The sequence below is a fragment of the Seriola lalandi genome, unplaced genomic scaffold (genome assembly GCF_002814215.2).
Source record: "Seriola lalandi dorsalis isolate HSWRI2012SDOR001 ecotype SW California unplaced genomic scaffold, Sedor1 jcf7180002054385, whole genome shotgun sequence".
In the NCBI taxonomy this organism is placed as follows: domain Eukaryota; kingdom Metazoa; phylum Chordata; class Actinopteri; order Carangiformes; family Carangidae; genus Seriola; species Seriola lalandi.
In genome coordinates, this window is record NW_019524938.1 from 52,542 (window position 1) to 69,860 (window position 17,319).

The 17,319-nt window shown below is 39.0% G+C and overlaps 1 protein-coding gene across 2 annotated transcripts in view; it reads left to right on the forward strand.

Annotated features, from left to right (window-relative positions):
- The first annotated feature begins 1,150 nt into the window (after positions 1-1,150).
- Positions 1,151-17,319, forward strand: part of mlphb (melanophilin b) — a 43,118-nt gene continuing 26,949 nt past the window's right edge. Inside the window, exons 1-3 of one of the 2 annotated variants that reach the window (XM_023409236.2) lie at positions 1,151-1,235; positions 4,467-4,620; positions 16,813-17,034. In XM_023409236.2, the coding sequence (XP_023265004.1) occupies positions 4,496-4,620; positions 16,813-17,034 (347 nt within the window). In that variant the 5' untranslated portion in view covers positions 1,151-1,235; positions 4,467-4,495. The remainder of the gene's footprint in view (positions 1,236-4,466; positions 4,621-16,812; positions 17,035-17,319) is intronic. The other variant, XM_023409238.2, reaches the window with a different exon arrangement.

The window sequence follows — 17,319 nt, forward strand, 5'->3', positions numbered from 1 at the left end:
CCTCAATACCATTCAAGCTCAGCCTTTATTGTGTTTGCGTAAAAAAAAATAGCTACTGTGCAGTAAGAAGAATGTAATAAACTTACAAAAATGTAAAGGGTAAAAACAATGTGTGTGACTAACCTCTTCCAGAGACTGTGTTTATGTGTATTTAGTGCAACGGAGGATGACAGGGCCCGGTGGTTGAGCAAACAAGAAAACTGGATTGCTTGACGGGTCACATGGCTCAAATCAACCTCTCAGAAAATATAAACCAGCGAGGGAGGAAATGAGAGTTAGTCCTTATGTTTATGAGAAGAGAATCAGATAAATAAATGAACAATGAAAAGTGCTCCAACTTCAGCCCATTTGATTTGCATATGCAACTGGATTCTTCTTATCTGATTCAGAGTGTGCATTTCTGTCATAATTGATCAGGATTTTCCTGTGGCCGTCTTTACTCCTTCCAACTCTGCGTTCACATCATATTAGATTAACTGAATGATATCAACATATAAAAACACTTGCAACTTCTGAGTTGTAATCCCAGGTGTAAATATTTGGCTTCATGAATGGAACATGATTCCTCACTGATGACAGACGGTTGACCCACCCACTGTGCAAATAGCAGTTTTACAACTATATTCTACTTCCAGGTAAAACCCGAAAACCAAAACTGCATCAATTATTAACACGGAGAAAATATGAAAAAGGGTTTTGTATTGTTTTGCTGCTGCTGTAACATTACATTTTAGAGGTCCTCCCAATGTTTTTCCATAAGAGACATTACTTCAGCATTTGAAAAAGTGTCACTTGTCAGTTAATGGCGACGTTATGCTTCACCACTCTCTCCTATAACATAGGATCCATGACATGTGACCGGGGACTTCAGCCCAACTGGCCTCTGTTTAACCTCATGATCACTGCACATTTGGATACTGCCCGAGCAACAAAATGCCAAAAATAATTGCTTACAAACTGATTGAAGTACCGTTAATCAGGTACTTTCCGACATAAATGCAAAAATAAATCTGCTGTGAATGAGGCCAGTAGGGGCAAGGCGCATACAGTATAGTCTGACCCTTTGAAGCAAAGTCAAGGGAGGCGGAGGGGAGGCTTGTCTTTCTGGCTTTTTTCCTCCTGGTTAACTAGACATGTGATTAGCATTACTGTCTCCTACTTAGTTTGCCCTGCAGTCAGCCTGGTGTGCCTTCAGAGGAAATACTGCCCAAGGGCTACTCTCAGACAACACCAAGGTAAGTAATATTTATGTTCACGCATGTCATGATGATGTTCAGACATGAAAATTACACGTTAGCATCTGCCTGTGTTTGATTTTAATCCTATCGTTGCTTCTTTTTTGAGATTTGTGCCACTGAAGCTCATGCCTGAGAGTGCTCCATGCTCTTACTGGACATATAATTCATGTATTTGCTAGTTGTTTTTTTTAAAGCAAATGTGAAATAGCTTTTGTGGGCTCTCATAAATCTACTGAAAGATTTCCAATGGTGCCCCGCTATATTCTCCCTGTAAGAGTGGTTTGAATTGGAATAAAGTTAAAAATGCATGCTTTATCTGTATTTCTGTATATTCTTTGCTGGTAAAACTATTCTAGGTTTGTGTGTGCCCACACATGTTATCAAGTCAAACCTTCCCTTTGCAAACACAAGGAGTCTTTTAACTGCGCACCTGTTGAATTGTTGTGCATCAACAGCAAATTGAATGCAGAAAATCCTTTAAAGATATAATATATAATTAATATTTTTCTTTCAAAGAGATGAAGAATTAATACTGTAATGAATATTATGTGGATTTCTTTTCGTTAATGTTCCCTTAATACAACACAGTAAGATAACAAGTTGCGCACACCCACTAAACAAATACATATGGAGCCCTTGTATACTGCATGGCTATTCAAGTGTAGGAATTTAACTGTGGGAAAGCAATACATTATGTAGCTGGTTGAGTGAATGATGGGACTTGTTTTTCTGTCAAACTCGCATGCTTGTTTTTACCATTATTGCTCACTTGCAGAAGCAGAAATTAAATTAGGCTCCCCAATCGGATGAGTTTTCTTACATGGCCTGTGGAAAACAAGACAATTATGTGATGTTCCTAAGCATTACTGGTCATGTGTGTGTGTGTGTGTGTGTGTGTGTGTGTGTGTGTGTGTGTGTGTGTGTGTGTGTGTGTGTGTATCACTCTGTCAGCTTGACTAAAGTGACCTCATCCTCAGAAACCCATGCAATACGAAACTTGGATCATGTGAAATATTTGGGTAGACTCCATTAACAGTGACTTAAGAGATAAAAAATCCTCCAGCAATGTGATGGTTGAATTGTGCAAAACCTCCACAGATCACAGGACAGATAAATGTGGCAGACAGGTTTTAAGCAGCTAATCTAGACCAACACTCCAAGTCAGTGACCCATGATCAATACTATTATTCTGGTCTGCTTTGTTTGGACAAAAAAGCAGCAACATAAAAGACTGACAAAGGAAAGATTTAGACATCTCATGACCAACAGCTTGAGAATGACTGGAACACAAACACAAGAAAGTTATTTCATACAGACGACATGATAAGGTACACTGTATAAGAAAGCATTGTCCCAAAAAGCAGCAGCAATGCCATTTGTTTAAATGCTTAAAGCTCCATATAGTCTAAAGGCAGATGTTCATGTGTTGTCTGATTATAAAGCAGGTCTAGGTTCTATATTAATACTGTGAAAGTATCAAAGCCTCAGTCCACAGAGAAATGCACACAGCCTGTTTTCAGAAACTGAGCCTTAAAACCAGCCGTCAGGACTTCTGTAACTTTGTGATGTCACAACAAAGCAGTCACCGCTCTCAGCCACGCCCCAAGCCCCGACCACCTGCACCCTAAACATGTAGGAGTTGGTTTCTCTGAGTGATTACCTGAAACTTGCTATGTTTTTTTTTGATCACTCAGAAAGCAGATAGAGAAGCCTGAGAAAAGAGATGTAAAACTACATTGAGATGGTTTTTGGTTTTTAAAACCACAAATATATCTTCTTATGGATCAACACTTCAAATAAAACATAGGAAACATTTTCATGCAAATAATTATCTAAGGACGGCTGCACGGTGGTGCAGTGGTTAGCGCTGTCGCCTCACAGCAAGAAGGTTCCGGGTTCGAGTCCCGGCTCTGTGTGGAGTTTGCATGTTCTCCCCGTGCCAGTGTGGGTTCTCTCCGGGTACTCCGGCTTCCTCCCACAGTCCAAAGACATGCGAAATGGGGACTAGGCTAATTGGATACTCTAAATTGACCATAGGTGTGGCTGTGAGTGTGAATGGTTGTCTGTCTCTATGTGTTTGCCCTGCGATGGACTGGCGACCTGTCCAGGGTGTACCCCGCCCGAGAAGATGCTGGGATAGGCTCCAGCCCCCCCACGACCCTACTAGAGGATAAGCGGTAGAAAATGAATGAATGAATAATTATCTAAGGAGCTGGGGGAGAAGAAGTCTTTTATATCACCTCAAAAAGTCAACTTTCCTTAAATATCAGTAGTTTTACTGTGTAAACCTGGCCACACTGGGAGATCAGACAAGTCATATATAGTATAATAATAAAATCATCTAGGGTCATATAGGAAGACAATGTCGAACAGCTTATTATTATTATTATAGGCAACAATTAATATTGATCAAACCTGTGTTTAAAGCTTCACTACTGAATATTGTTGCGTTCACAATGCTTCAAATAACACTATACTCAACCTGGCAGGGCATATCTGCTGGATGTGTAAATAAGCACCTGTTTGCTGACAAGTTCACCACATTAACTTAAAAGGTAATGATATGTCGATGTCATGTCCACAACTTGTTACCGTTCCCCCCAAGTAGGTTTAACAAAACCTTTCCTTTTAGCCTTTCAGTTTGGCAGCTGACATTCCAAGATTCCTCCTTGCAGTCTGTCAAATAAGGAAAAAAGAAAACTGTAACCCTGTCTTAACTAAATCTCCCTCAGTGAGATTGTCAGAAAGTATTTTCAAACACAGTTAGGATTTTTTTAAGTCTCTCTTGCGTGGAAATGTTTAAATGTTTTATTCTTAAGCATTCACATGCAAATTTCACATGCATAGTCTATTTTCATGCTGAGTCTGCTTTCAGTCTTTACAATGTCACAGTGCCTTTACAATGGCAGTGAATTTGTACCATGAACCCGTCATGCTATTCCTTGACCAACTGATTCAGCACTGATGTCATGTTGTGAACTTCAGCTCTTAATGTTAACGTCATAGGCAGTGAAGAATGCAGATGATCTGATTTCGAGTGAAGTATTTTTATCATCTGTAGTGTTTTCACTGCAGATGTATATCATTAAATTAGATTAGATTAGATTAAATAATCTTGTTTAAGTAAAATCCATCCCATGTTGCTGACACATTTCTTATCACTGTTAATGCTTCGTTTAACTTCACTTAAAAAGCAACTCATTTCTATGTTTTATTCCCCCACTATAGGCCAGCATCTGTCAACAACATTCACAATTATGCCTGGCACCACAACAGGGAAGAAGCTGGATCTTTCCAAGCTGACAGATGAGGAGGCTAAACATGTGTGGGAAGTTGTCCAGAGGGATTTTGACCTGAGGAAGAAGGAGGAGGATCGACTTGGGTAAGATAAAACATTTTTTGTTTTTTTTTGTGACCTTTTTTGTGAGTTTTTGAGAGTAATGTCAGCTTACATGTAGCCTATTATCAAATTTAATTTTTGGGAGGTTGGTATTTATAAAACACAAGCAGCAATAAATTACATATTGCTAAAATATCCTAGAAAAGTAGATGTCCGTGTGTAGTTTGATTATAAGGCAGGTCTAGGTTCTATATTAATACTGTGAAAGTATCAAAGTGCTCAGTCCACAGAGAAATGCACACAGCCTGTGTTCAGAAACTGAGCCTTAAAACCAGCTGCCAGGACTTCTGTAACTTTGTGATGTCACAACAAAGATGCCAGCGCTCTCAGCCATGCCCCAAGCCCCGCCCACCTTGACCTACCGTCCAGCCTTGCAAGATTTGGTTTCTCTGAGTGTTTACCTGACAGTTGCTATATCTTTAATGGATCACTCAGAAAGCCGTCAGCCAATCAGAAGAGAGGCTCTCAGCCTCCTCTCTTCTGATTGGCTCACTGACCTGTTGATACTAGATCTCCAAAGAGAAGCCTGAGACAGGAGATTATAGTGATCCAATACAGACTCTTTAACCTTTAAAATCTATCTATATACTGTATCTCTTTTATATCAAATATTTTCAGTTGTGTTTCATGTGTAGTGCAAGTCTTTAGTCTTTTGCTAGTGTAGATGTTACATGTCTCCATTAGTTGTTCTGCTCCTTTTCTACTCCGTTCCTATGAATTCCGGAATATAAATCTGAGATTATCATAGCATTGTATGTTTTTGTAGAGTTAAACGTGTATACAGCTATGTTATTTTCTCCTCAGTATTCTGAGAATCGTTATAGAGGTTCATTTGTTTCAGAGCTGATTGTTACTTCATGCCTCCTGTTGTTGCAAACTGCCTAAAGAACCAATTTAAATGTTGCTTTAAAAAGCTTTAATGAGTTTAGCAAATCTAATTTTCTTCTAGGACACCTTGATTACTTTGCTGTTCTTCATAACTGTATAATTTAGGACTGACCACTGTATAACCACACAAATGTCTGTGCCATTTATAGCCAAGCTAGCTGCATAGCTCTACCTAGGGATGTCAATGTCAGTCATCAGACTGAAATATCTCAACAACTTTTGAATGTTTGCCATTGATTTTTGTATAAACAGCCATGGTTTCTAGACAATGAATCCAAGTGACTTCGGTGAGACTTTTTATCCAGTGTCACTGAGTTTTTGTTTTTTGTCTCAAGAACTTTTGGATGGATTACAATATGAGATTTGGAACAGATGCTCATGTTCACCAAAGGATGAATTAACTAATTTCATCAGATCCTCAGATCATCAGATAGCTTATCAACCCCACCGCTTCAGGGACCTGCAGGTTGCCCACAAACATCCTTGTGCCTCAACTTTCATACTCAGAAATGTAGCCTATACGAAAGTGTGCACTACATAATAAATTTGTTTATAGGACGGAATAAGAATAATTCACTTGAATGGAAACACTGTCCGATATTTGTTTCACTGCACTTTCTATCATATTTCTCAGCGAGCTAGGGATCACATGTCCTGTTTTCAAAGCCTGTGATGCTCGATACTGTAATTGGCAATCTGATGTTCTTTATTGTGAAGAAGGACGATCAACCAATTTGTTCCATTTAAATTTAGTAAAACCGAGCAGAAATTACATATAGTGCTGTAAGATGGAATAACTTTGTTGAGATGCTCATCACAAACAGAAGATTCACTCATTTTCTCTAACTCGCTGAGCTACTGCTGCTCACATGTCTTCTTGGCAACATTGACCGATGGATGGTTTAGATATCAAGCTGTGGGAGGAAGAGCTTTAGAGGGAATTTCCCCTTATCCTTGGATGTGGGATGACATTCACACAGCAGCAGCAGCAGCAGCAGCAGCACTACTGCTCCTCCATGATAGTCACACAAAAAGAAACCATTCAATGGCGCATTGTTACAGCAGGATCTGCACCTGTCATATGCATCGCTACAATATCTGTATGCCTAATGATGTTGAAACGCTACAAGTTTATATGATTTACCTTTTACAGTTTAAGTTGTTTGCTGAAACATGTGAATGAGGCCAGGCTAACTCATTAAGGGGCCCTAAAGCATAGATAACATGTGGTCCCCTATTGAAACTCGATTTGAGACCTCTAAGACAGGACGTCATAGCTGCACAATAAAAGCTTACAGGAACCACCTTTAAGCAGCTTTTCTTTTAGTTTATGATGCACTTCACTTCAAGTTTTTGCTTCACAAAAACTGGAAACACTGCAGAATGCTCCTTTAAGAAGTAATTCATTTTATCACATTAGAAATGTCAAGTTAAATCTGTTTTCAGCTTGGGGTTTCTGGGAGGGCAGAATCCAGCATGGCAAAATGTCAGGTTTTAACTTTTAGAGACCCTACACACCCGTAGTCCAACCATACAGTCTTTTCACATATGCTGTTCCCTGATTGGACCCTTTGTGTGACCATGTTCAAGCCCAGTTCTCCTGAGTAGACAGTTTGCTGCCGTTACATGATGTCCTGCAAAGCTCCACCCATCTTTCAGCTGACAAGGCGTCTCACCAGCCAGAAGAGGTGAAAACACTTGTGATGGTAAAACAGGTAACAATAAGGTCAAACAGCTAAGGTCTTATCTTAGTATGACAAATCTTTTATTGACACTCTGACAACATGCTGCTCAAACATTTGTTTTATTACGCATACAGTGGCTTCAGGAAGTATTCAGATGCCTTCACTTCTTTATACTTTATTGTGATGTGGGTTTAATGTTAAGGGGATAAAATCAGTATCAGTCAACACTCCAATAGGACAAAGTCATATCATGTAAGTGTAAAACATGTGAAATGTGAAAAAATAAATTAAATTTAAATTTATTAGAAATCAAAAATTAAAATTATTCATTTACAAAAGCACTCAGACCTTTCATTCAGTACTAGAAGCCCCTCTGGCAGCAGTTACAGCTTCTAGTCTTCTTGGGTAAGTCTCTACAAGCTTTGCACACCTGGAATTGGACAGTTTATCCCATTTTTCCTGGCAGATCCTCTGAGGCTCTATCAGATTGGATGAGAAGTGTCTGTGAACTATCATCATCAGGTCTCTCTACAGATGTTCTGTGGGGGTTAAGTCTGGGTTTAAGACAGTCATATACTTCTGACGTCCTGAAGCCGCTCCAGTGTTGTCTTGGCTCTATGCTTCAGGTCATAGTCGTGCTTAAAGGTGAACTGTTGCTCCAGTCTCAGGTTGTGTGCACTCTGCAGCAGGTTTTTCTCAAGGACCTCTCTGTATTTGGCTGCGTTTTTCTTTCCCCCAATTCTGACCTGGACAGTGGTGTCCGTCTAGCCACTCTACCATAGAGGCCTGATTGATGGAGAGCTGCTGAGATGATCGTCCCTCCAGCAGGTTCTCCATCTCTGCTGAGGACTTCTGAGGCTCTGTTAGAGAGTACATTGGGTTCTTGATCACCTTGGTTACTCACTTTGGTCAGATGGCAAACTCAAGAGTGAGTCCTGCTGATTTTAAACCTCTTCCATTTAACAATTACTGAGCCTTCTGTGCTCCTGGGAACACTCAAAGCTTTAGAAATGGTTTCATACCTTTATCCTGATCTATACCTGAGTGATGGGCAGAAATGGTCATTTTGTTCATTTTAAAATTATATCCACAACATATTAAAGTGTGCAAAAATTGATGGGGTCTGAATACTTTCTGAAGCCAGTATTTTCTAAGATCTCTATCCAAGAGAAATTGATTACCTTCTCTTCATACATGAGTGTGACCTCCAGGGAGGTCTCCGTGTTGGTTCTGGGCTGCAGATCTAATCTAAACCATTTTGAAATGTTAAAGACTCTGAGACACTTTTTGAATTCATTCTTCATCCAGAAGATTTCCTGTAGCTCCTTACTTCCTTGTTTTAGGCAGGGATGGCTGAATCATCCTTACTCAACAAACTAAACATAGTCTTATTGTTTGACTGCATATGCATGAGAGGTTCATTTTACACTGATTAACTTGCATTACCACTGGAACCGTCTTGTCTGTTTCCCCAAAGGCAATGAATGCAGAGAGTCTGACTTTTGTTATAATGAGGTTTGAGGATTTTTTTTTTGTTTTCTATGCACAGTTTCATCCGTGTTGTGTCTTCTTGAAGATTCACCACTCATTCAGCAGTTGGCAGAGGGGTTGGCTCTCCTGCTAGGCCGTGCAGATAGTTTGTAAGCCTTTTTTTCGCAAATACAAGGAAAACACTGTCCTTCAATTTCAGCCACTTTTGTTGCAGTTCCTGCCAAAATTCTTCTGCCATTTGTTTTCCATTCAAATGACCTGTTGTTTGCAACGCAGGCAACTGCTGTTTTCATCCAAGGCCTCTCCAATCTATAAATAGGTACAGATCCACCTCATGTGGTTTACATATAAAACTGTCACACCTAAATCTTGTAAACCCACATAAGTCGGACCACAAAATGAAATGACTTCTTTTGGCAATGATTTAGACTTTGTTTTACCAAGTCCAGCTATATAACAAGTCTTTTTATCTTCTTAGTGTACTAACCCTAACTTTAGCAATTAGTAACTGTTCGATATTGACACATTTTTGCTGCACTGTAAATGTGTAAATAGGCAACTCTTTGCAAAAATGTTTGCTAAACTTAAAAGCCATGCACCACCATGGTAAACATCCAAATATTTCATTTATTTCAGACTCTTCTCAACATCAACATTTCCTGTCTCTACCAAGCCGACCTGTGTATTCTTACATCAACTTCAATTGTTTGATTCAAATCTACTTTGACCAAATGATTCACATCTATCAAATAATTTGGTCTCCGACAATCTGTTTATGGCCCAACCCATGTTCAAGGTCACACCCTCGATTTAGTTCTCTCCACTGGTCTCTGTATCTCCAATCCAACTCCAGCAACACAGAACAACCTTACTGTTAGACAGAAGCGCGTCAGTCTGACCATAAAGTTGTTTTTCTATCCTGCAAGTGTTGCTGCAGTTTTAACCTCTTTAGACTTTTTTTCCTTTTTCCATGCACTTCGGAAGTAGCTGAAGTCATGGCAGAAACCTCTACTTTGATCCTAGCTGACCACACACTCCTCCTGTCCGCCCTGAACTTCTCCGCTCCCACATCCCAAGCTCCTCCACTACCACCACACTTGCCTAGAGAGAGGCTCCCATCACTGCCGTTACTGAAGCCGCACCATCTCATGTGAGCAGTGAGGAACTTGTCTCTCTTTTCATCAGTACTGTGTTGGTCACCCTTGACTTGACTGGTGAAACCCAGTTCTTTGGCCTCACGATGGCGTAACAATAACAACACTAAAGAAATCAGGAGAGTGTGCAAAGCAGAATGATTCACAGATGTCGTTTCAAATTCTGAGGGATCTTTTGTGTCAATACCAGCTAGCTGTCAAAAATGGCCGTGCACAATTTTTTTCTGATATTATCTCCAGTATCTCAAGGTACTTTTCAGGTAACTTTCATCATCTCCTCCACCTCCAGCTCCTGCTTAGAAACATCTGCAACAACATGTGAGGATTTCAGTAAGAACTAGTATTATTCCATCTGTGAACTGTCTGTCCATCGCCTTTGAAAACACTCCGTCTGAACTTTATCACATTATCTCCTCTATGAAGCCCTTGATTCAATTTCAACTACAGTCTCAGTTATTGACATCATTGGCATAAGTTGCTCCCCCTTCTTTCAAACTTGCAGTTCTTCAGCCACAAAAAAACAACAGAATCTAGATTTTTTAGTCCACAATAGTTACAGAGCAAACTTCAAAGCTCTGTTCTCTTAAAAGTAGTGTTTACTGAACTACTATTTTACCTGGCTCAAAAATGCATGTTTGAAAACTCCAATCTGGTTTCAGATCCTCCATCTCTTTACACCAAGCTCCTGTTTGGTCACATTATTCAAAAACACGATGTTTCTTTCCACCGTTAGGCAGATGACACACAGACCTACCTCTCCTTAGAAGCTCATACCAACAACAAACTCACTGACCTCGAGAACTGTCTTTAAGACATGAAATCCTGGATCAAACTTTCTCCAGCTCAATGTCAATGTATCTGAGGTTATATTATTTGGAACATAGCATTTAACCATGATTTTTCCACATCTTGACACAATGTCCACTTTTATTTTGTAAAACAACTTAGGATTTTTATTTATTTTTATATTTATCTCATGTCCAACTATTCAAAGTGCTGCAGCAAGACTATTAACAAGGTCAAAAAAGAAGGACCACAATACTCCCACTCTCCGTCTGCTAGTCTCTGGTTCTGGTCTCAACAGACTCCTCCTCTGAGTCTGGGTCTGACTGAGGCTCAAACATGTGGCTGAGTCTCTCTGATGTTTGCTCCTCTGACCATCTTGATGCTCTCTGCTCTTTCACCTGTCCACCTGGAGGGAGCAGGTGGTGGGCGGGGCACAAGGCCTGATCCACATTTCTTAATCAGGAAGGAAGAAGACATGAGCTTCAGACCCAGTTTTCCATTTTTTTTGGGGGGGGGACATGTTAAATAAAAATATTAATCATAACAGAGTATTTTTTAAATAGATTTAAACGTTTAAACATTAAAATCCTGATATTTACAAATTGTTAAATGGTTTTGACCCTTCTTATATTACAGAACTCCTGTCCCCATATCACATTCTCAGACACCTGAGATCCTCTGACCAAAGACCAGTACTCTGGAGCAGGACTTTATCTATAGCTGCCCCAGAATCCTCTTCATCCTGCCATATGGTTCTCCCTGTTAAATTTGATTTTTCCCACTTTTTTATCTCCATCTCTCTCTCACTTTCAATAGTTTCACTTTCATGTCATTTATGGTAACTTGTCAGATAATCAAATTGACTTAAGAGAGAGGAAAAGAGGAGAATATGAGATTATGATGTTAAGATGAAAGACTGACAAACAAACACCCAAGTTCAAACTTGGGAAAGAACATCTGAAACAGCAAGTTAAGTTAAACTAGAGAGATTTATGTGGACGGACATGGAGAGAGAATCACCATGTATGGGAAGACTCAGACACAGACGGCTATGAAGACCAAAGTAACTTAGTGAACGTCTGGCTGCCGCACCCGGATTCCATAGCTTTGCCAGTTCAGCAAAACTGCTGCAGTACCTGCTTTTAATCAAATACTGAGGAAAAGTGAAGGTTTTTAGACAAACTAAAGTGTATTACTTGGTAAAACTCCCCAGAACATCTAGAAAAGGTATAATTATAGTCTAAGACTTATTTTCATGGCTTTAATTTTTTCAATATAAAGAAGGAAGAGAAAATAATCAAATTGTAACCTGAAAAGAAAATCAATTATTTGTTTCTTTTGGTTTTCTTTTTGAAATGTTACTCAAAGTGCTGTTGTGCAGTGGATAAATATGGCTCACTGACCTGTTGTTACGAGAGCTCCAGAGAGAGGAGATGTAACACTACATTGAAGATATAAAATATATCTTCTTATGGATCAACACTTCAAATAAAACACAAGAGAAGAGGAAAATATGGGACATTTAAATATTCCTGCTGCACATTGTTTTGCAACAGCAGCTGTTTGTTTATTTTAGAAAGATTTAAAGCGGTATATGAAATATGAAAGGCAGCAGTGAATATTTAAAGCTGCTTGTCAGTATTTTTATGTCAAATACCATCTGTAATCTGTTGATTGTAGTAACAGATTTTTTCTTAGTGGTCATAGGCCCTTCTTCTGTCTCCTCACTGGGCCTTTTCCCCTTTGCAAAGAAACTTCCCAAAGACGTCTGTTTTTTACTCATTTCGCTAGCTTGTGGGTTTAATATTAGCTTTAATGTATCACGTGACCGAGACAAGCATCTTGACATGTGTCAAGAGTGAGTCACGTGTGTCATAGACGGATGTAACGGAGAGAATTCGGTCATTTTTCAAAATAAAACATTTGTCAGACCTTGATAATAAATAAAACGGAAAGAATGTAAGTTATTTATTCTTTCTGTGCGGCCCGGTACCAAACGACCCCCGGACCGGTACCGGTCTGGGCGTTGGGGACCGCTGACCTAATCAACAAAGATGTCAGCAAAAGATGAAAAACGAAAAAACAAAAAGTTTGAGAGTATCACAAAATCTTAGTGCATAATCCGCTTATAAATATTCCAGAGCTTTCAGCCTCATCTCACGGCCTGTAGAAGGCACATGGAAACCCCTAAAAGGTCCCTCCAGCATGACACATTAATTATAAACTGCTTACAACACCCACAGGGGGCGCCACCCTCACATACAAACTCTCACTCTTCGTAAGATATTGCATCGCATATTTAACCTTGCCCGCCATGTGTCAGTGCTTGGGAGTTGCCTACAGCACACATCTTATTTGAATCATAGAAGGGCATCTTGTATCTCAGATCTGTGGGATTTGATGTTTCAGAGGAGGGCAGATTTAACAGATATTACTTTTAAATCACGTCGCTAATGGCCAGCAGCTGTATCTGCAAAAGGTTATGGGATACTTACAAAGTATCCCATTTATCCCAATGATCTGGGCTATAATTTGAAAAGCATGGCCTTAAAAAAGCTTTAATAAACAATAAACATCCTCTCATCCTCAGTGATTGTCTTGCCAGGCTCCACCCACACTGTGTGACATTTGGGACTTGTTATCTGGATTTTTTGCTTTCCACTACTGTAAGCATCTCGCAGAGCTGAGTCTGAGGCTGCTGCTTTTCCAACAATCAGCACAAGTTTGGTTTAAACGTAGCTGCAGAAAATGTCTGACTCGAGGCAATGAAGTCACTCATAACACACGTGTGAGGAGCCGCCAAGTCACACAGAGGAGAGGAAGGATGTCTTTGTTTGAGTAGGAGATAGTTTTACTTCTTAAAGCTTCTGAATAGAATCTGACTGAGGTTTTTGGTGCGCTTATTGTATTGTACGGGTATAATTATTAGCTTCAGACGCAGTATTTTCATTTTCATTGAGTGCAATTTCTCTTATTCCTAAAAGATATTGATAAAATGAATGCACTGAGAACATTTCGACAATGAAAGTAACCTTTCTGCCCTTTTCTCTCTGCTACAAGAACAAAATAGGAGTTCATTTATATTAAGAAAACCAATTAAAGGCTTAGAGAGATGGAGCATTTTTGGTAATTGTAGTATAATTACTGAAAATGAACTTGCTCCTGAAAAAAGCAGAATTGTTACTGTCGAATATGTTAATGAATAACTCATTACAACCTGTCATTAGTGAGAACTCCAGCAAAAACTTGCCAACCAACAACCACCCACAGTGTTTTCCTGCTCTTTTTTTATACTGTGCAACAGAACAATGGTGATTGTTGTTTTTTTTCATATATAATATGAGGCTTGAACCAAATGAGTATTTATTTAAGTCTGACAGATGACAATTACCCTGGGACACTGGAACAAAGGCATGCAAGTGTTTTAGATGCACAGATACACAGCCTGCGTCATACACTGTAATTCTTCACAATTTAAAGTATAATTTGTTGTGCTAACTGTGTTGCCTGTATTGTACTCCATAACAACAATGAGCAGCAACAACAGTATCAATCTATATACCACTTCCGGCTGCTGAAGTCCCCTGTAAGTACACGAGTAGGCCTACTGTACGACATATACAGTAACCTATATCAAGGCTAGGTCTATTCTCTTTTATCCTGGACCAAAAAAAAAATATAAATGTCCTCTATAGTTATTTGGTAACTACCCGAAACCTAAAAAATGAACAATGTAGCTTGTTTGCTACCTCAACCATGGGGTTATTCTGTTTGTTTCTTTGTCAGCAGAAATACACAAAGAGCACTGAACCAAACTGAACCACACTTAGTGGAGGGTGGGGCCTGGGTCAAGGAAAAACCCATTCAATTTTGGTTAAAGGGGCAGAGCCAACAAACTTTTTATCACTTTCTTTAACATTGCCAGATAGGCAATTTTTATGACCTTTTCATCAGTATTCGGCCTTGGTAGAGGTATGTGCTCTACTGAGAGCCATTCTAGTCTTCATGTTGATATTTTTGTTATAAGTTGTACCCCTTCATCCTTGTTGAGTAGTCTATGGTAATACATTCATGAGGCACTATAAAACTCATCTTCTCCCAAACCGCCACCTTTGTTGCTCAATAAAGGTCATAATATTAGAACAGGAACATGCTAAAAAATACCAATAGTAGAAATTCTTTACAAAATTCCCAGATTGTTACACCCCACCCCCACATATTGTTCTCTTGTACCTACATGTATGTATCAGTGCATTCAAAAATACTAGCACGAAAAATTATACTCTGAATAGGGAAGAATTGCTCTGTACATTAAACATCACCAAAAAATGTTTTAGAAAAATACAGTTCACTGAAATAAACAGCAGAAGCATGTCTGCTTTTATGGGACACATTAAAATACAGATAGATACGTAGTGAAGGTGGGTTGTAACACAGTTATCAGTGCTGTACCCATTCAAATTTAAATCAAGAGAATTGCCACAGTGAAGCTCATCTCATCTATCTCAATCAATTTTTTTTTTCCAATTTGTAATCATTGCACTAAATGTTTCCTGGAGAAGCACTGCTTTATTCTGTGCCTTTACTTATTTCCCATGTAATAAATCTGACATAATATTTACTCTAATTTGCCAAAATGAGGCCATGTGCTGACAACCATGTCTTCCCTTATAGTTGTGAGCCTTTGACTCACAAAATCTCTGTATAATTAAATGGTATAAAGTTAGTTTTTCTAGCTTTAAAAACACAAAGTGAGTAATAAGTTAGAAATGTACCTTCACATGTATTCCATGAGAGCTCCACAGTTACTAGTTCAACATTTTTTGGCGATGTGCTTATTTGTTTAGTATCTGAGCGATGAGTAGTGAAGGACATGGTCAGCCTGGCTAAACATAATTACTGGAGTCAATGGGAAAGAGCTTGCCTGGCTACAACCTACCAGCAGCTTAAAAGCTGTTTTAGTTTATGTGCCCATACATGAACATGAAATGACAATTTGTGATGGTGGGAGTTGTGTTGTAACTATTTTTTGACAAACAGCAGTTATCTATCCAGATAAAGTTAGCACAAGTTTTGGTTTTGGTCTTTGTGCTGGCATGAGGTTACCAAATTTGGCTGTGTTTCACTGTAAACAGAGAGCAAACAGTGTTTTTCGCCAGTGTGGACTTAGACCACAATTTGCAACAACGATTTCCTGTGCCTAGATGTTCATTCAAAACATGATTTAGCACTGATTCCTGCAGCCAGAACAGAGCAGCATTGTTAGTGTTTGTCCAGATTTAACAGAAGCCATATCGCTAATGGCCAGCAGATGTGTCTGCAAAGGATTATGGGATACTTACAAAGTATGCCATTTATTAAAAATGATCTGGGTTAGAATTTAAAAGGCCATATCTACCACATCTACTGTACTACTTCATAAATTTAGTTAGCAGTAGTCCTACAGTAATAAGCCATGCTTCAATGTCAAATACAGACCTTGGTTAAAGCAAAAATTTTTCTTTTTTCTTTTTTTTTTTACCTGCTTAGTATACCAGATATGTGCTGTGGCACAATGAAGCCATGTACAGTTAGTGTCACAATCCTATTACAGTACATGTCAATACAGGCCACATTTCCCAGCTATTGTATTGTTCCCTAAAGTGAAAATGTGTTTTCTTTTGTTTTTTGAGTTTTAAATATCAACCACAAGACATTAACCTGTAACTCAATGAGACATTAAAGTCATTTTCCTTCCAGAAACACACTAATCTCTTTTTACTCAGGTGAACAGCTGGGATTTTCTCATCTCTGGCTCCAAAGCTCCAGTGCTCCACATTTTTTAACATATGGTCTTTTCCTTTGTAAAAAAAAAAAGGTGAAAACAATAAATAATTGCACGATTTTCGCCCTACATTAACACCAGATTTGATAATACTCTATGAAGACAAGCAGCTAAATGACATGATATTTTTTCCTATTTACATTATGCCAGATGTTAAAAAAAAATCTGCCACAGGCATCAAAGATTGCAGATTTTTGTGCTTTTACATTGTTTTGTTAGCTGGAAGATTGCCTGCTTTGAAGCCTCTGAGTACAGATGGTTACACTGAATATTTATTTTAAAGAAAGAATGTGCACTTGTTGAACTGTGCTTTCACTTTTCCATATTTCCAACTTTGTCTTTTTAGGGAGCTGAAGACCAAGATTGAGAAGGAAGACACCAAGAGAGAGTTGTTGGGGAACCAGACCAGCGTGACTGAGTCTCTCTGTATTCGCTGTCTCCAACCATTCAAGTTCCTGGTCAACAGCAAGCGTCAGTGTCTGGACTGCCAGCTGTACATCTGCAAGTCTTGCAGCCGCTACAACAAGAAGGAGCATGGCTGGGTGTGTGATCCCTGTCGCATGGCCAGGTAGGATAACTAAAGACATGAAACCTGTAGTAAATCAAAGTACTGTTGGGTGAGAACCATGGCTGAAAGCTAAAAAATCTAACCAAAAAAATCAGTGGCTCCAGCAGTGTGAGCTTGTCTCAAAATAAACACATTTCTACACATACATTCTACACATACATAACATATACATTTCAGCTTGTTGGCCTAAATTTTGATTTTGACCCCACTAAAATGGCAGAACGTGTTACAAAGGTTTCGGAACATTGTTTATGGATGGCATACATATTTTCTACTTTATATTAG